At 40.7% G+C, this 24,190-nt stretch overlaps 1 protein-coding gene across 1 annotated transcript in view; it reads right to left on the bottom strand.

The window, feature by feature from the left end:
- The window catches only part of AUG3 (HAUS augmin-like complex subunit), a 146,990-nt gene that overhangs the window by 27,548 nt on the left and 95,252 nt on the right, over positions 1–24,190 (bottom strand). Inside the window, exons 10-12 of the mRNA XM_087676823.1 lie at positions 20,749–20,818; positions 20,558–20,615; positions 20,276–20,331 (exon numbers count right to left, since the gene is read on the bottom strand). Of these exons, the coding sequence (XP_087532949.1) occupies positions 20,276–20,331; positions 20,558–20,615; positions 20,749–20,818 (184 nt within the window). The remainder of the gene's footprint in view (positions 1–20,275; positions 20,332–20,557; positions 20,616–20,748; positions 20,819–24,190) is intronic.

Consider the following 24,190-nt stretch of genomic DNA (forward strand, 5'->3'; position numbering starts at 1 on the left):
GCCACTCTTGTTTAAGACAGTTTTGATCTTCTTTGATGATATATTGATATATAGTAAGAGGAAAGAAAAGCATTTACAGCATATTAAAGAGGTATTTGACATCTTGAGGAAGCGCAAATTGTTTGCCAAAGCATCTAAATGCACATTCATGGCCAAAGAAGTAGAGTATTTGGGGCATATTGTTGGGGAAAATGGTATCAAGGTTGATCAAAAGAAGGTCCAATGTGTTAAGGATTGGCTTACACGGACAAATACCACATCATTGAGGGGCTTTCTTGGCTTATCGTCTTTCTACCAAAGGTTCATAAAGAATTATGTGCATGTAGCTGCTCCATTGACCATTAGGTTAAAGAAATAAGCTTTCTTTTGGGATGAAATAGCCGACAAAAGCTTCAATGAGCTGAAGCAACTCCTCATTTCAGCACCTATATTGGTCTGCCCCAACTTCTCTAAGGTCTTTACTATCTATGCTAATGCTAGTGAAAGAGGATTGGGGGCTGTTTTAGCCCAAGAATATGGTGTCATAACCTATGAAAGCATGAAATTTGATGAAAAAGAAATGCAATTGCATGTATATGAGCAAGAGATGTTGGCTATATTACATGTAGTGAAAAAGTGACATCATTATCTTTATGGGAGCCACTTTAAGGTGAAAAGTGATCATAGAGTGTTGAAATACTTTCTTTCTCAGCCCAACTTGTCTCCTAAACAAAGAAGATGGTTGGCAACCCTTCAATCTTATGATTTTGAGATTGCATATATGGTTGGAAAAGACAATATAGGGGGAGACGCGCTCTCTAGCATGTGGGCTTACAATGAATCTACCATCTCTACTATATACAAGGATTGGATAAATGACATACAAGAAGAATATTTGATGGAGGAGCATGCTGCCACAATAATATAGAAATTATAGCAAGGGCAAAATGAAGAGTACCCAAACTTCAAATGGCATAATGGACTTTTATGGTATAAAGGGAAGGTCTACTTGATCCCTCAAAGTAATTTCAGGCTGAGAGTCCTTCAAGAAATGCATTTTTCAGCCTTGGCTAGTCATCTTGGTCTCTTTAAGACCTTTGACGAAGTGCATAAGAGTTTTTATTGGAAAGATTTATGGTGAGATGTACAGGAGTATGTTTCTCATTGTTTGGAATGCCAACAAAATAAAGATTCTTCTTTATTACTAGGCGACCTGTTTGCATTCACAATTACTCACAATAAATGCATTCACTGCCAAAGTCTTCACTGCTGAACGGAAGTACTTCAATGCATCAATAAGCATACATGTTGCCCTGCATATCTCTTCCCATATTTGCCAAGTATTTCATGTTGTCATACATTTGCCCACATATCATGTTGCCATATATCTTATCCATACATTTGCCAAATACATCGTGGAGTCATTTGCCAAGTACATCATGCTGTAGGCCAAAGTACATCACTCTTTATGTCGGTACTTGCACCTAAATTGAAAAATGTGTGGGTTCCGTGACTTGAGGGGTTTGCCAATTTCCCTCTCAAGCTAGTTTGTGCTTCTCTTCAGGGTCCTCATCAATAGGGGAGGGTCACCTCACTATTGTCCTACCAACTCGCCTGGCATCCACTTTTCCTCATGGAAAATAACATGGAAAATCAATACTAAGCTAATAAAACAGTATGAAATGCGTGGATTGAAAGAAAATTGGTATCCATTTCATGATATGCATGAACTGAGTGAAATGGGCTGAAAAATGAAATGAAAGTAGGTACGAAATACCTTCAACAATGACTCACTGCATTACAAATTTTTCCACTTACCATTGGGCACAAAATTTCTCATGACATTTGAGACAACAATCAAACAAGGCAGTGTCAAGATTAGGGAAAAATAGATGAGAAATTGGAAGCTTAGAGTATGATTATGGTAATGAAATCAGAGTGGTTTGGTAATCATTACCATCTATGATGGCTCTAGGGGAATGATCATGTAATGCATTTAGGAATACGGATAAATTTCTTATCAATTTAACCTCTCTTTCCATCAATTGGATAAGCTCAGCAATAGGATATTCAAGAGAGATTAAAAGATGATTGAGAATACCTCTTGTACTTGGAGTTGAAGTATATTGTTGATGAAGAACCCTTTGAGAAGAATGGCTTCAATTCAGCCTCAAATAGACCAAGATTCTCCATTATAAGCTTGCTCCATGTTGGATTTAACTCCCTGTAGCATGCTCTTTTTGTTCAAGCTCCATAGGTACTCCATTGAGCCAAGATTGGTTGAATGTATCCAAAATCCCCTTCCAATTTGATGAAATGCCTTGTAGAATGGTAATAGGTAATCCAAGAATCATTGAAGACTCCAAATTTAAAGAAAAGTCCAATTATTTCAAGAACATTTGAAGCCTATGCAGTCCATCCCTTCCAATGAGCAAGAAGATTCCAAATCCCTTCAATGTAGCTTCAATGATGGCCAATGTTTGAAGCCATGGTTATGAGATGCTCCAGGAGTAATAAAAGATCAAAAAACCCCTTGAAATGAGTGAAGAAATCTGGAAATTTCTAATATTGTCCAAAACTGCCATTTCTACGGTTTCCAAGAGAGCTGAAAGTTCAAGAATGGTGAAGAATCTTCATGTAAGTTGAAGAAGGCTTGAAGTACAATGTGTACAAGGCTTAATAGTAGCCATACATGCTAGATATCTCTGATTTTAACCCGCCATAGAGGTATATACACTTCATGCGCAGCTCGCGCTGATCTACATTTCTCTCTTGCGTGAAGTGATTGAAGCAAAACCACCAAGCATAGTTGATAAAGAAGCTTGTTATGGAGTGCCTTTGCAAGATAGAAGCCATAGAATCAAGGTAGGAGCAGGAAAGAACTACATTATTGTAATGCAAGAATTTTGGGTGCATTACAATAGAATACCATCCTTATTGATCTTGTGTAACTTATGAGAGCACACTATGGCTTTGTATTGAAACCTTTTAAACCATCATAAGTGAGGATACACTACCAACTTGAAGTGGAACCTTTGAGATTAGTAAAAAATAAAAGCCCAACGTCCCTCCAATAGATACATTGCTAAGAAAAGAATAAAATAAAAAAAACCTCTTATGTTTCAACCTAAAAAATCCTTAGATATTAAGGCTTGATACATATACTTGGTCTTTGCTCTATTTGCCATGGATACTTGGGATAATCTTGCTTTGTTGTATCAGATGCACAATGAGGCTCATGTAGCCTATTTGCGCAAACAACTTGAAATGGAGCACATGACGAGAGGGTGATTCTGTAGATGCATGTATTATATATGTCAAGAACACAACCAAGTAGCTTCGTACTTGGCTCTCTTATTTTTTATATTGGCTTGCCTACTTCATACTTAATAGAGTTGCACCACTGCACTTAGCTTACCTGCAAAAGGAGATGCCGAGGTATCCACATTTGATGCATTGATGTTGTTGTCATTGCAAGAAGAGCAATCACAGGTGAATTGCTCTGACATAAGTTTGGAAAATCAAGCATTTGCAGCCAGCTATAGGAACAAAGGGAAGTCATGGCAGCCATCAAACTCAAAGGGTAAAGGCAAATCGACACCTTCCCTGGACTCTTCACGCACCAAGGAAGAGGGTGCTAAGAAAAGAGATGCAGTAATTGCATGAAAAAGGGGCATATTATTGAGGAATGCAAAAAACTGATTGCAAGTGAGAAAAGGAATCAATCATGCATGAGTGTTTCTGGAAATTCAGCAAGTGTGAAGGATGCAACAACAGATTTAGCAAGTTTGTACATTGGTTAGTTTTATGCTTTCGTTGTCCGTTGTTCTTATGATCCTTCTTCACATGCATATGGCTTATTAGTGGCTGAAAACAACAACACATGGTATTCTAACAACGGTGCTTTTTGTGACTTGTTTGTATCATATGCAAATTTACAAAAGGGGATAACAATTGTATGTGCAAATAATGCTTCCTATGCAATCCAAGGCATTGGACAGATTTCCATTATTGCAGTAGATGGGAAAACTATTATGCTTGAAAAACTTGCTTTCAATTTAGACATTGCGTGTGCTGGTGTTATCTGATACAGCATACGGATTTCTATGAAATAAACTTGCTTTCAATTTAGCCATTGCGTGTGCTGGTGTTATCTGATACAACATACGAATCAGTCTATACTACATACGGAGACAACCCTAGTGGAGACCAAACCTGAGTTATTTTTGGAGAACAGGGTTTGCTCCATCATCACCACAAAAACTAGATGAACCCCCCATACACACATACATGGCAAGCGAAAGAAGAGACCCTCATGCCAAGAGAGAAGAGAGAAGCTCAGACCTTCAACAACCTTGGATAGAGCTCCCCTACCTTGAATGTAGCCCTCTGGCATATCAACCATAATCTCTTCATCAAATTCAGATAAAAACCCCAATCTTTGGGTGGAGCTCTTCGATGATCTCTTCTATGATGACACTCTCACACCCAACCTTCTACATACTGCTCTTTTTCCCCATCATCACCCTAATACCCTCGTACCCAAGAGCCCTACTTCTAATCATTACCAACCTTCGTTCATCACTTTCTTCCAACCAAGCTCGCTATCATTTACTCCACTTCAAGAGCTAAACAAGATCGTGACTTGAAACCTTACGACAAGATGGCCCCAAAAAGAATAAAAGCAGCTATAGCGGAGCAAATCCCAACAACAATGGAACCACTCATCTATGGGCTTGGTCTAAGTATCCGTGGCAGTAGTTCTTAGTGAGAGAACTTAGTAGTGTGCTTGGGGATAGCCATAACCGCTACGTAAACACTTTGTACGAACTCAATCCATCAATAGCGTGCTTTGGAAAAACCTAAGCAAGGAAACCAATATTTACCTAAAAATAATATTTGCAAGCACTTCTTTGCAAACAATGCTTTCCCTAGTTGCATCTAACAAAGCAAATAAAAATTTCAGTAACTACAAACATATACCGCGTTTTTGTGATCAGAAATTGATTGTGTTTTGATTCGTGTGTCTCTAGGTCTAGCAATTTAAAAGGGTTTTGTTTTGAGTTTACCTTAAGTCCTAACAGCACTATATGCTAGTGAAATAACTTGACTAGAGTCATGTGATAAACTGGGCATAGAGGCGGAAGAGGGTTTGCATTTATAGTCACAACCACTTGCTTTGCCTCTACAAGGTGAGACTAATCACGAAACACTAATAACTAGCGATATTCAGACTAGCACAGCTTTGGAAAGACCTTCACGAGGTCCAAGATAGGACCATTGACTTGCGAGCCCAAATGTGTTCTAAAAGATTCATATACTAGTTAGCAGATGGTTTAGTGAAGGCCCACTACCAGTAGCTCCAATCCAAAGAGGACTTTGCTTCACATTGGTTGGACTATCCAAGGTGGTTTTGGCTCAATACATAACGGTTTTGGCTGAACGGTAGCTTTGTGGCCATTGGCCCACCATTGTATTTATCTTGTTTCAAATAAAGGATTATTTTAAAAGGACTAATTCACTTAATTTTGTGTATATGATATAAACACATAAAATGAACCTGTGCTAAAGAGCTAATTGAGAAGTTTTGAATGTTCAAACTAATCATACTAGGACTCTAATTAGAAAACTAAAGTTGTTTTGGATGTGTGCATAACAAGTGAGAGGACAACTTCCCTAACATAAGCTGCCTTATGGCTAGGTGGACTTGATTAGTCAAGTGGCTTCTCAATGATTAGGTCTAGAGCTCAATGCTAACTTCCTCAAGGTCCAGGTCTTAGATCCTCACACAGCAACCTTTTACGAGGCTGGTGTGAAACTATGCCTTATGGATAGAGGGATTAACATTGTACTTCCTCTCAAGGTCCAAGTCTTAGATCCTCACATAGCAACGTTTTAGAGGGCTCATGTGAAGCTATGGAAATCCTTAACCTGTCACCTCTCTAAGTCCAATGACGATGGATGCATTCATGAACTTATTCCTTTATCAATGCCACTTGCTTATCTTCATTTTTAGAGAGGCTAGAGTAAACTCTCTTTTGCACTTTAATGGCCAACAATCCATCCAAAACTACTACATCTACAAGCGGGTAATCCAAGTGCTATCCACGAATAGAGTTGCAATGACACAAACATCCCGCCAAATAATTATGTCAAAAAGGGATCTATAGACTTACGAATCATTATCACATTCTTGACATCTTTAATCAACCAACTACATTTAGGACTCTTCATATCAGTGAATTCCATAGTTGAATTCTTGGTATCTAATTTCTATATAAATAAAATGACTCTCTGAGTCTTTTTTGTATTCTAATTTCGACAATAATAAAAACGGCTCTAACTATGCTCTACATTGTCTCTTGTATTGCAGATTCCTTGTATCAAGCTACAATTGATCAACCAAGGTGCACGAAGAAATTCTAACAAAAATCTAAATCTTACCAAGATACTCTCAAGTTGCCAACTATATTGAGCTATAGGACAAGAAGTTCCTCCTTATGCAAGTTAAGCCTCTTGAGATTGACACAAAAGGGAAGTATGTGCAGTCGGATGCTAAGATTTGGATTAATTCCATGGAGGACTACTTTATTGTTGCAAGGATGATCGTTGCAAACCAAGCAATGATGACCAAGCTTAAGTTGATAAATGCCCACAACACACCTCTAATGGAAGCAATGGTACAAAAACAGTGGTACCCCTAAACGTGTGGTTGCATGAAAAAGCAAGCTATGAACGGAAGATACCTACCTACAATGTACAAGTTGATCAAGACGAATGAGTTTTTCAACCTAAAGCAACAAAACTTGTCCCTAAAAGCATATTACTCATGCTTCGTAACCCTACTAAAATATGCATCAACAATGGATATAGAAGACCAAGCACTGAGGTTCTGGCAAGGCTGTTATCTATATCGCAAAGTAACTTATAGGATACACTTATCCTGAGTCCTACCAATTGTTTGGACTAGTGAGCTCGATCAATGTTTTTAAACATTGAAACGGCTTGTTACCACTCCAACGATGTTGCAGATTATCAATCCAAATAAACCTTTTGAGGTTCATACAAATGCGAGCAACTATGTTTTTTCTACATACATAAGAAACAATGTTTAGAGAATGGCTAGAAATTTCCTCAGCCTCTTGCTCCTCTACTACGCATCCCATAGCCACCACCAAGTTGCTGGTACTCCTGATTTGTGTAAGCAATTGCAAGTGTCTGAAATAGGTTGGTTGAAATGGTGCTCCATAGGCTAGACGAGGACGCTCCGACACCTTGCCATCCTCCATGGCACGTCATCTAGTACCTACCATTGTACCAATAGTACTCCGTGTTATGAGTGGCCATGTTACATATATTACACCATCTCTAATTTAGGCCGCATTCAGCCTACTAGGGTTCTGGCACTGTTTGCACCATAGATTTTTTAACTCAATTTTTCTAGTGTTTTCTAAGGTTTTCTTACTTGTGTCCTTACTCTTACTTTGCTTTTTCTCCTCCTCTTCATTGGGTCAGTTTCCTCACTGCTGGATTCTACCAGTAGATCGAAATTTGAATTGGAATCACTACTATCATCAATTTGGTTCTTTGAGGCTGATTTGGTTGATTTCTTTCCTTTTCCTAACTTTTCCTTCCACAAAAACTATTCTAATCTAAGGGCTTTCTTGTAATTATCAGGATGGCCAGCCTATCACATTCAAAAGCCATAAGCTCACCAATGCCCAAACACATTATACCACCCAAGAGAAGAAATTATTGGCAATCATCCATGCCCTAAAAGTATGAAATCATTATTGGTACAACACCCGGTTTATCATATGGACAGACCACCATTCATTGAAATACCTATGTGATCAACCCGATCTCCATAGCCACAAGGAGAGAGAGGCAGATCTTATGCAAGTTTGACCTTGAAATTCGCTATATGAAGGGTTCAACTAGTATGGTTACCGATACTCTTAGTCAAATTCCTGAAGTCAAAGCCTTATCCTTCTTTGAAATTTTGATTGATTTCTATCTTTCTCTCAAAGAGCATTGCCAAAACAATCTTCACTTTGGCAAGATCTAACAACTAGTTCAAGAGGGACCTAATAGCCCAAGAAGCTTGGTAGTCTGAATGCTCAAAAGGTGGCTACTGAACAAAAGATGGCAGAAAAATATTCCACTTGTAATGGATTACTTTTTAAACAAGGCAAAGTGTGTGTGTGCAAAGATCACAATATCCACAAAAAAAAAAGTACGAGTATCATAATATGCCGAGCACTTGACATCCTGGCATACATTGGACTTTGTTCTTGGTCACCCGTTATTTTTATTAGCCGCATATTGAGACTATGGTTGAGTCTTATGTGCCTGTATGATGTGTAGCTTGATTCATAGTCCTGTGTGGGAGCTCCACTGTACGGAAAATGTCCTGTATGGGAGTCATATGATGTCAATGCTAAGCATTCGGCTATTGGTTATCGCCCATTTACGCTTGCATGTGGTTATAAGCAAAAACCACCGATTGCCATAGAGGTTCGAGGAGTAAAGATACAATCCATTGTTAATTTTCTATATGATATCTAGGAGATGTTGACCATTGCTAGGGAAAGAATTAAAACATCCCAAGATCGTGCCACATTTTATGCTAACCAACATCATATCCCTAGAGAGCTCCAAAAAGGCATGTGGGTTTACCCTAAAGTCCCAAAGGTCTTCGATTCAATGACTACCGACAAATGCTATAAATTCTCTTCAAGGTATTGTGGTCCTTTCCAAATTATCAAAAAGATAAGTAGCATATCCTATGAGTTGGACTTGCCTTCGGACATTTGAGTTTATCATGTGTTCCACATGAGTCATTTGAAAGAACGACTAGGACAATGTGAACAAATAGTCTCAATTGAGAAAGTCCTTCAGTTTGAGAATATTGCTTGATAGATTTCACTCGAACCCGAATTGGTTCTGGACCTTAGGACTAAACGATCCTATCAAACCATTTATCGCAAGTATTTGGTCAAGTGGAAAACCCACCTATAGACAAAGGCTCCTTTTGAATCGGTATGTTCGTTGAAGAGTCATTTTCCTCACTTTCTTCTTGAGGATATTGTTGAGGATACCAATCGAAGTCTCAGAACCCCACCCCTCAGTCGGAAAACCCCCAGCAGGGGAGACAAGGTGATGGCAAGGGGCGGTTTAAAGGTCAGACTCATACTGCCACCGCTCAGCCATCTTAATCAACAACATTCTCAACTCCAAAGGGATTGTTTGATTGGTGTGCAGAGCCCCACATTATCTCCATAGACACATCAGATGTGAGTCTCGTCCACATCTGTGAGTTGCCCCTCGACGAGGTTACCGCAGCGGCCCACTCGTCACAGCCAAGCACTTCAGCTCCTGTTTGGATTGTGGACAATGGAGCTACACATCATATGACTCCCATACAGGACATTTTCCGTACCTAAGCCCCTACCAGCCGAGCGGGCCAGAGTAGGAAACAACTCCTCCGTCAAGATTCAAACTCAAGGTAGTGTCAGTTTTGCCACTGACAAGGGTCCCAATCTCACTTCACTGGACAATGTATACCTTGTCTCCCAGCTTGGGGTGAACTTGTTATTTGTTCAACAGCTTTGCCACTTGGGGTGAGCAGTTTTCTTTACAGCGACCACAGTCAAGATCCTTGACTCTTCGACTGATTTAGTTATTGCTCGCCGTGAAGCACAGCCTAATGGCCTTTACCACATGACTCACTTTCTGACCGAGCTGACAACCGAGGGCTCCGTAGCGGTGGTGAATTTATCTTCCACGGGTTTTCCAAGTTTCTACTGAAGCATGGCATCTCTCGCCACCTCACCTCTACTAACTTCCCCTCTCAGAATGGAGTCGTAAAGCGTAGGAACCGGACAATCATGGAGCTAGCACACTCTATGCTATAGGCAGTATAGCTTCCTGAGCCCCTTTGGGTCAAGGTTGTTATCACTTCGGTGTACATCCTCAACCAATGCCTGATTGCGGCTCTTCTTCAAAAGACCCCGTATGAGGCACTTTTTTGCTCTCGACCTGTCATTTCCCACTTCAGAATCTTCGGGTGTCGTTCTAAGGGAGGCATTTTTGTGTCATAGCAAAACTACGCACTTCAACTAGTGGAACAGCACACTTCGGATCAAACACGCCCTGTGGCCATGCCTCTTGATCCCATTGTCCACTTCTCAAAGGATACCCTAGGATAGCCCTTCAATGCACATACCTATTGCTCTATTTTAGGAAATTTTCTTGGATTAATTCACACTAGTCTAGATTTGGCTTACTCAGTTAGCATACTCATTCAATATTTCACAACACCTAGGACGTCACATCGGATTACATGTCTTCGTGTATTGCGATATTTACGGTGTAATTATTCTTATGGCCTGACATATGGTTCTCGTTTATGTTTGCAAGGATACATTGATTCTGATTGGGCAGGAGATCCCAACACCCGGCGTTCTCATGGTGGCTACCTCTTTACCTTGGGCACAGCTCCCATTTCTTGGTCAAGCCGTAAGCAGGAGGAGACGGTGGCGGTTCCACGGCCAAGGCTGAGTATCGGGCTCTCTTTGATGGCGCCACCAAGACCATCTACCTAAGGAGTTTATTGGCAGCACTTCATTTCCCATGCGACTCTCCCACTATTGTCTACTATGGCAACCAAAGTGTAATTGCCCTTGTGAGCAATCCGATCATTACGCCAGAGACACAGCATGTGAGAGTCCACTTTCATTTTTCCAAAGGGTAGGTTGAGCTAAGCTATCCACCTAGAGTTTGTGACTACATCCAACAATCTTGCAAATATTTTGACCAAAGTGGTCAACCGGCCGGCTCTTCAGTACCTATTACCCAGAACCGGTGTAGGTACACCCTTCCCTACTTATCCAGCTTGACGAGGAGAGGGTGCTTCCCTCTTGCTTTCCCTTCCAGATTGAGAGGGAGCAGCTTCTACTCTTGATAGTGACAATGATGATGCTTACAGTTTTTAGACATTCATTCTTTTGTATTGTATTATGGACATTTGTAACTTCATTCGCATTGTCAGGATGACCTAATTGTAAAAGAACACTTAGGCAAGTGAACAATTCCCCTGCGAGGGCATTGTCCAAGTGGCACTGTTGCATTGCATCTTGCGTGGGCATGACATCTTGCATCACCCTTTGCATTACCCCATGCATTGACATTCTGTTCACGTAAACATGCATCTATGCACATTTATTCCTTTTCGGTCTTTTGCAGTGGTCGACTCTAGATCCACCATATTCGTGGCATTACCCATGACAGTCTCCAAGGTAGTTTTTCCTTAGCTTGCATGTTTGCTTTGCTTGTCTTGCTTGCTTCACATATTTGCTATACTCACAGTCATTTTCCTTCTTCACCAACACCCAGTAATGGTTGGGATAGTATCATTGTTTTGTGAAGATCTTGGATCTAACCATCCTTTATCATTCTCCCATTTAGTGCATGGATACTCAATAGGACGAAAACTGATTTGAACCCCCACTAAATGCTAAATCTATCAAATTCAAAAAAAAAAAAAAAGCCAAAAAAAAAAAAAAACACAGTAGGGCTTGATAGGCCACTAGGAAGCCGACGCGCACCCTTTGTCCGATGCCCTGTCCTCTCTGGGGTGATCACTTGGGCTCCCTTGGTAAGATAACCATCGCCTCTATAGTCTTAGTAGGCCATTCGGCAGCCAACGCACACCCTTTGTCTGATGCTCTAGCTGCTTTGAGGTGGGATGCCTTGGGATAAAAGATCTTTCTCATGGCACCGTTGTTGGGCCTGAGAGGGGATGTTGAGCTAAAAATCCATTACCTTTACTTAAACAGCCCCAAAACTTACTTATTTAATGAAGAAACCTAGTTTATTTAAAAGAAACGAAATCCTAGAGAGTTTCTGTGTCCCATAAGCACAAACCCACTTAGAAAGGCCCAAACTTTCTATAAATACGTATGTTGCCCTCCATTCATCTTTTAATCTCGTTTTTGCAAATTTCACATGTTTCAACTTGCTGCCCACACCTTATTCGCGGAGGACATCTCAGTCAAAGCTGTCCATTGCTGTCTCCATCAGTTGGCACTTGATTTCCAGCCATCTTCACACAGTTTGGAACTAATTCCAACCAAGGGACGGCTGTTCCTACACAAACCTACTGCCGTACAGCCTACCACGTGAGAGGAATGTTATGAAATCACCTAGCCTTTAGGGCTTGTTGGTATACCTAAATAACAACACTATAAAACTGGCAATGTAAAAAATGCTAGGGAAAAAAAGCACAAAGACTATGATGTAAAGGACATCGTTATTGGGTAGCATAATAGAAAAGCGCTCCGCGCCCACAACTGTTCGCTTAAGGGTATGGCTTTGTATCTCGGCTCCCTTGGGTCCCTCCCCGTTGACAATTCAGGCGTACTCCATTCTGCGAACAAGTAGGGATCTGGATAGATATGCAAGGCTGATGGGTATAACAATGCTCCATAAACCTTGCATAGCCATATTGCGAGTTCATTCTCTTAGTGAGTCCATTCATCTTTTTTCTATGAAAAATCTAAAGAGAGAGGTAATAACGTATGTAGGAAGAAATAAAATAGATCAGGCGAAACCAGGAACTATATATTGGTATAAAGACCCGGTAAAGGAGCCTAGATGGGACCACATGCTGGTCTTCTCAGGAGAGGATGCGTAACCAAGCTTCTCCCATACCTTTGTGGCGATATCTAGCGCAATCAGTTGCTGCTCATCGGATGAGAGTTTTTTACTTTGCTTTAAAGAATCGCGGACGGATTCCTGAAAATAACGAAGGCACTATATTAAAACCTGATCAAATACGTATTTCATGACTCCGAAGGTGGCTATGTGGTTCATAAGATCCTCTGCTTATTAAAGAGATTAGTGAAAGAAATAAGGAAGAGTCAAATTGAGAAAGGAGCGCAAACTAATTTGAAATACCATGAGAGTGAAAAAGAGAGGTCAACTATGGCAGCTATGACAGCTATGACGACTATTCCCCATTCTTGCCTCTTTACTGCCCACATTGAGGTGGCCAAGTGATCTAACCATTTCTCTCTAATGAGATATTAACTCCTAAGAAGCAGTTGCTTTGTTGCTTTAAGAAATTATCTAATTGTTCAAACACCAAATCTCATTGGTTTGCTCATGTCATCACAATCCTGCGTTTGCTTCCTCCAAGCTATCCTACCTGCGTTTTTAGTCTTTCTCTCTCCTACAGGCTGTCTTGCTTGCATTTGTAGTCTCTCTCCTGCAGGCTGTGTTTCTAGTCTTTCTCTCTCCTCACTACCGTCTGCATCAAATCCACCTTCTCATTACTGCATTTGCTAGTGTTCGACATCCGCAGGCTGCCTTGCTACAATTCGGAATCCGTACAAAGTACGACACACTCTCCAGCTCATTACCCTTACCCTAATCCTTGAGATACAAGAGTTCGAGGTTCAATATTCATTCACTGCATAGTGCGTTTGCTGCATGAGCATTGTATATTCAGCAGTTATATCGCTTCAATTATTTTCTGTGTTCATTGTCTCTGAGTTACCCTAACCCTAACTTTGTTCTTTAAACAGTCTGTGCTTTGTCATACGATTGTTATTTGTGTTTCTGTATCAGAGTATTTCTTTACAAGGGGCACAAAGAAGACCAACTCCCACCATTGGACATGCAAGTATTGCGGGAAGCGCTATACAAGTGGTGCAACTCGGCTTCTCCAACATCTTTCCAAGACGGGGCACAAGTTGCTCCATGCAAGGAGATCCCTCAAAACATCGCGGAGGAGATTCTCGCCAAGATGAGAGGGGGATCCACAAGAGGAGGAGGAAGTGGTGTATCAGTACCAACTCCTATGCCTACTAACGAGGAAGCATCAAATATGGGCGTATCTTCAACCGATGCGGGAGAGGCCTCTACCATTGGTGGTGGGGGCTCCACAGCCGCATCTAGCTCCGATAAAAGACAAAGGGTGGAGGCTCACGCGGTGCCGGAGAGACAATCCTCTCTCTCTCTTAGACTCCCCATCATATGTGTGGATCCGTTGCGTTTCTTAGAGAAAGGAAATGACTTGTGGACATTGAAATTGCATGCACGGTGATTGAGCGCAATCTTGCATTCAATGTCCTAAAGCAAGAGCAATGGAAGAAGATGGTAAAAGCCATTGCCAATGTGGGTCCATGTGAAGGATGGACCGGTGTTACATACAATGACACGAGGACGAAAAAGATTGATGAAGAGAATGAGAGAATTTATAGAGCCCTTGATTCTATTCGGGCTGCATGGATAAAATATGGTTGCTCTATTCTCACCAATGGATGGAGTGATCGTGAGAAATGGGGAATCATCAACATACTTGTCTCATGTCCACTCGGCACTTACTTTTTGCGGGCCATAAATACTGGCAAGAGGGGGAGGAAAACGACGGCCGCATTAATCTACCGCCACATTCGACGAGCTATCATTGAGGTATACATTGCCTTTTAAATTTGTTTCACTTTCTTTCATTATGATAATTTTAAATTGATTTATGCATAACTATCTATCTCCGTATTCTAATTTCTCTCTAGTATCTATATCGATTCTCTCTTTTCCCTCGGTCCGCAAGGTCCCCCAACCCTCAACTCTCTTCATTCTTGAACCTTGAAAATTGAAAGTTCAAACTTCAAAGGCTCAAGTTTCAACTCTCCCTTTCTCTCTCTAACCTTCAAGTATTATTAGTATACTTACTTGCAATTTATAAATTGTGGTTGTAGATGGGCTCCTCAAATGTGGTGCAAGTTGTTACCGACAATGCATCGAATTGTCGGCGCATGGGCCGTTTGCTTAAGGCCGAGTTTCCTACGATTGTGTAGACTCCATTTGCAAGTCATTGTTTGGACTTGCTCATGAAGGACATTGGGAAGCTCAAGTGGGTGAAGAGGGTGGTCCGCAAAGCTACATCAATTGTCACATTCTTCACGGTAAAGGTAAAGGTGCTTGCGATGAATCGTGAGCATAGCACATTGGAGTTGACGAAGCCTTCTTCAACTCGCTTTGCTTACGTGTGGTTATTGCTGGAGCGCCTTTATGAGGTGTGGTCCGGCGCCTTTAGCCAAACAGTGGTGTCCACTCTATGGAATGAGTGGGATGAGCATGAGACAGAGGAGGCCAAAACCATGCAGCGCTTGTGCCTTAATGAGCAGTTTTGACAAAAAGTCCATGTCGTTGTCATTGTCATGACTCCCTTTATAGGGTGTTACATATGAGTGATTCCGAGGGGTCCACCATGGGCCTATCATTCACTTTTTTAGAGCGGCATTGGTGGAGACACGTGCTTATACAGTGATCAGAGAGACACAGCATGCACATATTTTAGAGATAGCAGAGAGGAGATGGACATGGATGCATAAGTCCATCCACTGTTTTGCCGCATTGGTACATCCAGCCTATAAGTCACCAGTGGTCATGGATGATAGAAAGTTTCGTTCGAACCAGCTTGCTTATTTGACTCGTGTGGTCCCTGTGGATGACCAGAATGCAGTGATCAAGGAGCTAGGATGCTATGCAGATCAGAGAGGGCATGTAGCTTTTGCTTCTCCCACTTGTTGAAGGAGAGAGACACATGTGAAGCCTTTATTTTGGTGGTAAAACTTTGGATATGCATTGGAGACCCTTCAGCCCTTAGCCATGAGGGTCCTTGCCCAGGATTGCTCTTCAAGTGCATGTGAGAGAAACTAGAGTACCTATTCTCTCATTCACACAAAGATTCGCAATCGGCTTAGCACACGACAGTTAGAGCGGCTAGTCTATTGCCGCACTAACTTACGCATATGATGAGGGTTATGATGAGCATGGGTAATCCGAAGCAGGTAAAGTTTAAGCATTTAACCATAACATTTAAATTTTGTTGTTTTAAACTAAGAACTTTCAAGTTTATACTTTACAATTTAGACTTCACCATTTACAATGATCAGTCTTGTGTGCATCACTGCATTGTGTAGGTGAATGTTGATACATTCAAGTTGACCGGCAACAACACTCTTTCAAGTATACATCAAAAGATGGACTAGGAGGAGAAGATCATTTTTGCAGAGCTCTATAGAGAGCTTACAGCAACAAATACTCATGGCACTCGCAGTCAACATGCTCATGGGTGAGGAGTTCGAGTAGGTGGTAGCAGGGGCATGGTCATTCGACGCCCTCCATCATCGAGAAGAGGTGGCTCAAGTAGCTTGCATACATATGTAAAGCGGGCTCTAGTAGCTCACATTCTAGGCCTCATGATGGCATCCCCCCTTGCCTACACAACAGCCACCTAAGAAGCCATCATTTGATGATGATAGTAACCTCATCAATGAGGATGAGTATGAGTGTGTCTCATCATCCGATATTGAGGAGTCATCTTCAAACTCTCTTGATGAGCACTCAGATGGTTTTGATGATGATGATGATAGTAATCCCTCATCATAGATTCATAGGTCTCTCTCTTTTTTGTATCAGATATACTAGACTGTAGTTGTATCACATGTTTTGCATAGCCCATGCGACCGCGATGGTCATCCTGATGTATTCATCTTATTCTATAATGAAACGGCTTTTTCCACTTTAAATATGTATTCTATGATCTATCATTTAATGAATTGTGATTTTTGTTACTTAAAAATCATCTTTTTTTTTTCGTACTAATATCATACCATACCTTATAAAATCATAAGGTACCATTTAGTACCGTATTTTATTGTACCGTACCGTATTGTACCTTTTGTACCTGACAACTATGATGAAGAGTATACCTTATGCATCAGCTTGTGAATCTTTGATATATACTATGGTTGCAACTGGCTCTAACATTGCTCACGTAGTGGGAGTTGTTAGGAAATTCATGTCTAACCCTGGCAAGTCACATTGGAAAGCAATGAAATGCATTTTAAGATACTTAAAAGGTACACAAGAGAAGTATATATGCTATGGAAAGGGTACACTAGAGTTGCAAGGATTCTGTGATTCGAACATGGCAGATCTAGACAATACAAAATCTACCAATGGATATGTCTTTACTTTGGCTAGTGGAGCTATCTCTTGCTGTTCAAGGTTGCAAAAAATTGTGGCACTGAGTACTACAGAGACTGAATATATTTCAGCCACAAAAGCTTCTACGGAAGCTATTTGGCTTGGTCGTTTGGTCAAGGATTTTGGTCTTTCTTCACGTACTCCAATGCTTGATTGTAATACCCAGAGTGCAGTATGTCTAGCTTGGAATGCTATATTCCATGCACGTATCAAACACATAGATGTTCGGTACCACTTTATTTGACAAGTCTTGGATGATGGTCTTGTCACACTGACTAAGATTAAAGCCCAAGATAACCCTGCAAATGTTCTCACTAGGAGTCTTGCAAAGGCTCAACATGAGCGTTGCATTCAATTAGTGGGAGTTGGTTGGCTTAAAGGTTCCACTTCGGACCTTTAAGTGGGAGGTTGTTGGGTGTAAAGATCCCTTCGTCTCCATGTAAAGTTATATTGGTTTGAAGACATTCTTATTTGTATCCTAACATATAAATACATTTTATTCTTTGTGTACCGTAACAATCTAATACACTCATCTTAGGATTATCTCACTCTCACGCTCAACACTGCCCCTCCACTCCTGACTCGCACTACCATTATGCACTCATCCCTTCACATGACTCCTAAGAAACATTAGGACTTCAATTTGGACGCCATCCATGTGGAGAGAGACATAAAGAGGTCCAACTCCCACCATTGGACATGCAAGTATTGCAACAAGTGATACACAAGTAATGTGACCTGACTTCTCCAATATTTTTCCCGGGGGGCTCGCACAAGTTGCTCCATGCAAGGAAATCCCTCAAAACATCACGGACGAGATTCTCACCAAGATGAGAGAGGGATTCACTAGAGGAGGAGGAAGTGGGTATCAACACCAGCATCTATGCCTACTATTAAGGAAGCATTGAATGTGTATCTTCAACCCATGCAAACGAGGCCTTCACCATTGGTAGTGGGGGCTCCACTCTGCATCCAACTCTGGCAATAGACAAAAAGTGGAGGCTCATGCAACACTGAAGAGGCAATCCTCTTCAATTGATGTGAGTGAGGCCTCCACCATTGGTGGTGGGGACTCCACTCCCGCATCTTGCTCTGGAAAAAGACAAAGTGTGGAGACTCATGCAACACCAAAGATGTGATTCTCTCTCTCTCAAGCTTCAAGTCATGTGTGTAGATCGGTTGCCTTTCTCTAAGATCAATTGTCTTTCTTTGAGAAGGCAACGACTTGCAAACATTGAAATTGCACACATGGTGATTGAGTGCAATCTTGCATTCAATGTTCTAAAGCAAGAGCAATGGAAGAAGATAGTAAAAGCCGTTGCCGATGTGGTTCCATGTGAAGGATGAACCACTATCATATACAATGACATGAGGACGGAAAAGATTGATGAAGAGAAGGAAAGGATTGAGAGAAACCTTGATCCTATTTGGGCAGCATGGACAAAATATGGTTGTTGGATTCTCACCAACAGATGAATTGATTGTAAGAAATGGCATATCAACATACTCATCTCATGCCCACTCGGCACTTACTTTTTGCAGGCCATAGATACCAGCAAGAGGAGAGGATTCACAAATTTGACACCAGCAGGACAGTAGTTTTCTGATGATGTGGCAGGCTGGGCAGCAGCTGAAAATCCTCCTTCCGGTGATTCACAATATCCTCTAGTTAGGGTGCAGCAGCTGTTGATGACCACAGCAGCTTCAAGATGGGGCATGGGCATCACTGTGAGGAGAGGCAGCTGTAGGCTGAAGGTTCTGATGAAAGATCAAAGTGGATGCAAGGGATGCCCAGAACTCACACTATTTATAGAAGACTTTAGAGCATTTGTCCTTCTGTTCAAAAATAGAGCCATTTATTTTTGGTGATCAGCATTAATGAACTATCAATGTTTATCTAATAGGTGGTCAATTGGCTTCTTTACCCCTGTTTACCACCCTTAATGTCCCTATATTAGAGAGTTGCAAAAGGAGTTACCCTTGAATCCCAGCAATATGAGGGTGAACCACACATAATTTCATGTCTCCAAATAGCTCAACACCAATACAAAGGAAGAAAAGAGATAGTGGAATACTTCTCTTATGAAGTGTGTCAAACATAGGTTTTTTCTATACATGTAAAGGAAAAAAAATACCATACTACAAACATTTTGAGAAGACATATCCCATAAGGTAACATTTGATCGAATCTAAACCAAGTGTCAACTCGTCCAAACTTTGACATTTTTTATCACATTTGCCTGGCTTCCATGCTCTTCCTAAGGCCTACAACACAGAAAGTATGTTCTTAAGCCTTATGGATCTATGATAATATTCAACAACTAAAGAATCGTTGGAGTCTTTCAATGTGTTGCAGATTTTTTAATGATGTATTTTCGAAATGCTCAAGTAGTACTTCCTAAATCTATTACCTAAGTCTAGCTCCTTGAAAGTATGAAAGAAATTAGGGCCATGTATGATTCAACCAAAAGCAACCAAACATACTTTCTGAATACTCCCATAGCATATATGCATGCATATAGCAGACATATCAACAAAACTATGGTGTCAAATCCAGTCATTGATCTTGGACAATAGCTAAAACGTAGGCTATTAGGCTATAAAGATGAAAACCCACATCTTACAAGCACCAAGGTCAAAATTGAACAAATATATGCTTGTTGCTGCGGAAGCCATGAGAAAATAAAATGCCTCCAACTTCAACCATAGAAGAGGGCCAAAGGGTTTATTCATGCATTATCATATCACCACTTCATTCTAGGGAATCTCATTGTATATTTGATGAGTGATTGCCACTTATTGCCAAGCAGCTCTTGCCATTGTAGAATTTCTAACAAGCTCCTATCCACCAATTACTTAAGAGAGTAATAGATTCTTTTCTATTACTTTTTGATTTATCTATTGCCTTCAATGAGTAGATATTGCAATTTTCAACTTCTGTACTTCATAAAGGGTTCTCACCTCCCTTCGAATTTCCCTTACTAAGAAAGAGCGCCCCCCAAACCCCCCCCCCCCCCCCCCGGGGGACCCCCCCAAAAAAAAGCTTGATAAATACATAGTTGTAATGTTCCATGATCAACAGAGAAATTAGTTCAAGAGAAGGGGTGTGTTTTGCATTTGTTCACCCTCCAACTCCTTTACCAAAAACCCCACACAAAAAAAAAAAAAAAGATGAACGATCATTTATTAGCCAAAACTCCCAAAGAAAAAAGAACAGAAATGTGTTAAATTGCACCTGTTTTTGTTGTGAGATGTAATATTCTTGGCGCATCACCTTCAAATCATAGTCCCCTAGCGTTAACACACAAAAGCATACCAGCAAAATTACATGCTGACCCTAAAATACAAAAAACTTCATGTAAAGTTATATTTTAAGCTTCCTCAAGATCTTTTTCTTCTGTAATGAGTAAAACTATCTTTTCAGCTTTCTCAAGATCTATACTTTCTCTCTCTTGCAAGGATAAATGTTTATTCAAGTCAGGATTGTGTCATTTACGTAGGAGAGGACAAAGCAAACCTTGCAATATGTATGTGTCTTGCAGCTGAGCTAGTTCATTACAAAGTTTCGGAATAACCTGAAATGTATGCAAAAGGATTTTTCTAAACTGAGTAGTGATAAATCCAAAACAAACAAAAGCCATAAACAGAATCCTTCTATCAAAACCAAAAGGCAAAAAAGAATATCAATAGCTTAGCCAAGTCGTTTACCTCAGAAAGTAGTTTCTCCTCTTTTTGAGTCATTGCATAAAGTTCTTTTCCAATCTCAGATTGCCTACGCCTGCAATAACTCTTTTCTTTTGTGAAGATAATTGAAACAATGGAGACCCATTTCTGTTGTGGGTTCTTTGCATAAAATCTTTTCTAAAATCATTGCCAATCTCTCTCTCTCTCTCTCTCTCTCTCTCTCTCTCTCTCTGTGCACCGTAACGGGTCATTATATTAATTATGAATAAAATTAAAGGATTACAAAGTGCAGGGTGGCTCTAGCCCATCATGTATGAACGAGATACAGCAGATTCAGCAAGTACAAAAGAACAAGAGTGTTAAATGCACCCCGAAACTAGACAGACACAAAGGATCAAGTTTTTGGGCGGGATTTTGTAGCATGAGCCTAGGCTTTTGCTGCCAATGTCTCAAGAACTCCATCTTCAAAGAAGTCTCGCAGCACTGAAAAACGGATTGGGTTGCTAACATTTGCCCCGCGAGGAAGAAGGCAGATTTGTAGGGTGGGAGGAAGAACTTGGATACATGCAATCCCATGAAGTGATAACTCTACCAGCAGCATCAAAGGTCAGCTGGGTTAGAGGGCCACGGTCATAGGTGATCACTAGGTGGATTGTTGCTGTTGCAAGGGCTGCTTGAGAGGCAGTAGATCTTTGTCAAGAGGTGGAACATGAGAAGTAGGCGCATCTCGACGACGGGAATAAGTATGGAGGGGGTGGGTCCTGTAATCTCACTAAAGGATTTGTAGCTGTTGTGGACGTAGAAGTCTCCTTTGCTTTTTTTTTTGTTGCGTCAGGCTTCCATCAGCTTCCATCCATCCATGTGTCACCAAATCTGAACAGGGAATCTTCTTGCCTTTGGATTGAACAGCCAGGGTAATCCTTCACCAAGGAAAAGTTGGAAGCATTGTTTGGTCCTTGTCCATGGGTCTACCATACTAGTCTATCTTTCAAGGCATTCGGCCAAGAAGTGACCTCATATCAATACATTTGAGGCACAACCAATTTGGTCTCTTTCTAGTAGTATCCCATGGTATGCAAAGCTTGTTCCTACTAGCTACCTTTAGGCTCGAAGGTACCAACACAATACCTTTGGGAGCCATAGCATCCTTGAGAAGGGCTCAATTAATAACCAAGAAATTCTCCACCTCCACCCATACAAGATACGCTTGCTTGAGTAAAACTTGAAAATCTGCCATTGGACGCCAAGAGACAATATGCACCAATTGTTTATTGAAGAAATGGAGCTTCTTATTGAAGAGATCCCGCACCAAAGAGAAAAGAAGCACAACTTCATAGAATCCACGACGAAAATCTCGTCCACACAATTAGTCTAAAGGATAGATATCAACCCACTACCAAATCCTAGCAAACAAAGGAATATGGCTAGTGAAGTACAAAATAACACCTTGCTCATGAAAAGCAAAGAAAAGCAGATAAACCTCTTGGGTATGCACATGTGTGTTGAGAATCTCCTCCTCCGCGCAAGTAGGAATCACTCCATGGTTATGCTTGACATATTCCTCCACAAGAGTATTTACAAACTTTAGCAATTATTCCCAATTGGGTTCTTGGAAATCCTACAAGGCAAAAGTCACCAGAGCATAGGAGAGAGCTGGAGAATCACCCTAGCCAAGAGCCTCAATAGCAACACAAAATTTTCAAGAGGACGTGAAATTTTGAGATGTTTTAATCTTGTCAATAACATTTGATTAAGTTATTAATCAAATCTACAAGGTTGTTAGCATATGTGATGCACATGGCAGTTATTTCATGGTAACAAGCCAACGACCCTAAGGATCCAGTGGGTGCTGAAGGCAAAAGTTGTAATAAGTTATGTCTGACAAGTAGGAGGTTGTACCTGGTGTCAGATTTGGGCCTAGAGCAATTCATTGGCCACTAATGTCAATGGTGACATCATAGACTAGGCATTAATTAATTAATTAATGTCGTCTAAGGGTCAATAACTACTCAAGGATACTTGTAACACAAATTGGTCTAGCCAATTTAATTATTGACAAGCTAGATAATCCTAGAAAATGGAATTAGAAAACTGCCACTTAGCAAAACTTGGCCATGCAAGTGGAAAAACGTTTTTAGGGGTTGGTGGAGTCTATTTCAGCCATTATGAGAAAGAATGAGGCTGTTAGAAAGCAAGGAGAGACTGTGGATGTGATTTGCAGCCACTAGGAATCAGTCCTACAGCAAGTGGTGGAGCCCTCCACAAGCAGATAACAACAACCCAAGGTCATTTTAGTGTAAGTGACAGCATAAAGAAGGGGGCAACAATCTTTCTTGTAGTCCTAAGCTATGGATAATAGGTTGCATGGCTGTTTGAGCAGGGCAATAGCAGTTTTTTAGTGTTTCTTGCTATGAAACTCTGAAATTTCTCTCTCTATAACATTCTCTCTCATTCCCCAGCCACTTCTCAAATTATCTCAGCATTTTGCAAGAATTTGAGCCATCAAAGAAAGACATTTCAGTCAATCTCTGCTATAAAACCTAATTTACAGCAAAAATTAGGGTTTGACAGCCGCCTCAAGATATATGCTCAAAATTGAAGGCCAAGGACTTGAATTCCAATAGCTAAAATTGAGGAATTTCAAGGAGATTCAAGAGACAAGTCAGTCAATGTCAAATTTGGGACTGAATTTGTCTTTCAAGAAGCAAGTTGAAAGACAATCCCCAAGCAAACCAAGGGGCAAATTGGTTTAGAGGTTTGCTAGTTATTTTTAAAGCTAGAAACACTTGGATTAACGAAGGAGATCGAAGGATCTCAATTGTACTCCTTCCATTTGCAATATAAGATAAAGAAATTCCTCAAGGAGCGCCAGTTTTGGGGCCAGTGGTATTCATCTATCTATTTTTACATATCTTACTACTGCAATGAAAGCAATGATAGAGATTATGGTTAGCGAGGTAGGAATCATTAAGACACCGAACCGTGTCCAATGTCCAAGATTAAAGTGGTAAAGTGTGCATTTTCACTTTATGTGATTTTTTTACTTGCTGTAATTAGTACTTAATCACATTATTTACCACCCTATCCGACAAGAAAAGTTGGTTTCATGGTTCCATCGTGGGGATACCATCATATCCCTTGACTTGGTAGGCCTGAGACACATGATTGAAGGTCAAAATATTTGCTCTACTACTGAAATTATATTCAGCTGAACATAACAGCAAGAATATCTTCAAATAGTGAGATGGGATCAAGCAAGGATGATATCTCTCAATCTCAAAATTCACAAAGTGTTGGGAAAAATGCAATGCTTGATCTTGGATAAGGCACGCAACATGGACAGCAAGCTCATAATGTTGGTTTAGACCAAAATGTTGGTCCTTCTAGGCCTTTAGAAACTGATGATCAACAAGAGAAAGAGGAATTTAATAACCAATGTAAAAATCAGCTGAGGATAATAGCCGAA

Source organism: Lygodium microphyllum, chromosome 4 (genome assembly GCF_053477565.2).
Source record: "Lygodium microphyllum isolate KBCC chromosome 4, Lygodium_microphyllum_v1.1.10, whole genome shotgun sequence".
Classification (NCBI taxonomy): domain Eukaryota; kingdom Viridiplantae; phylum Streptophyta; class Polypodiopsida; order Schizaeales; family Lygodiaceae; genus Lygodium; species Lygodium microphyllum.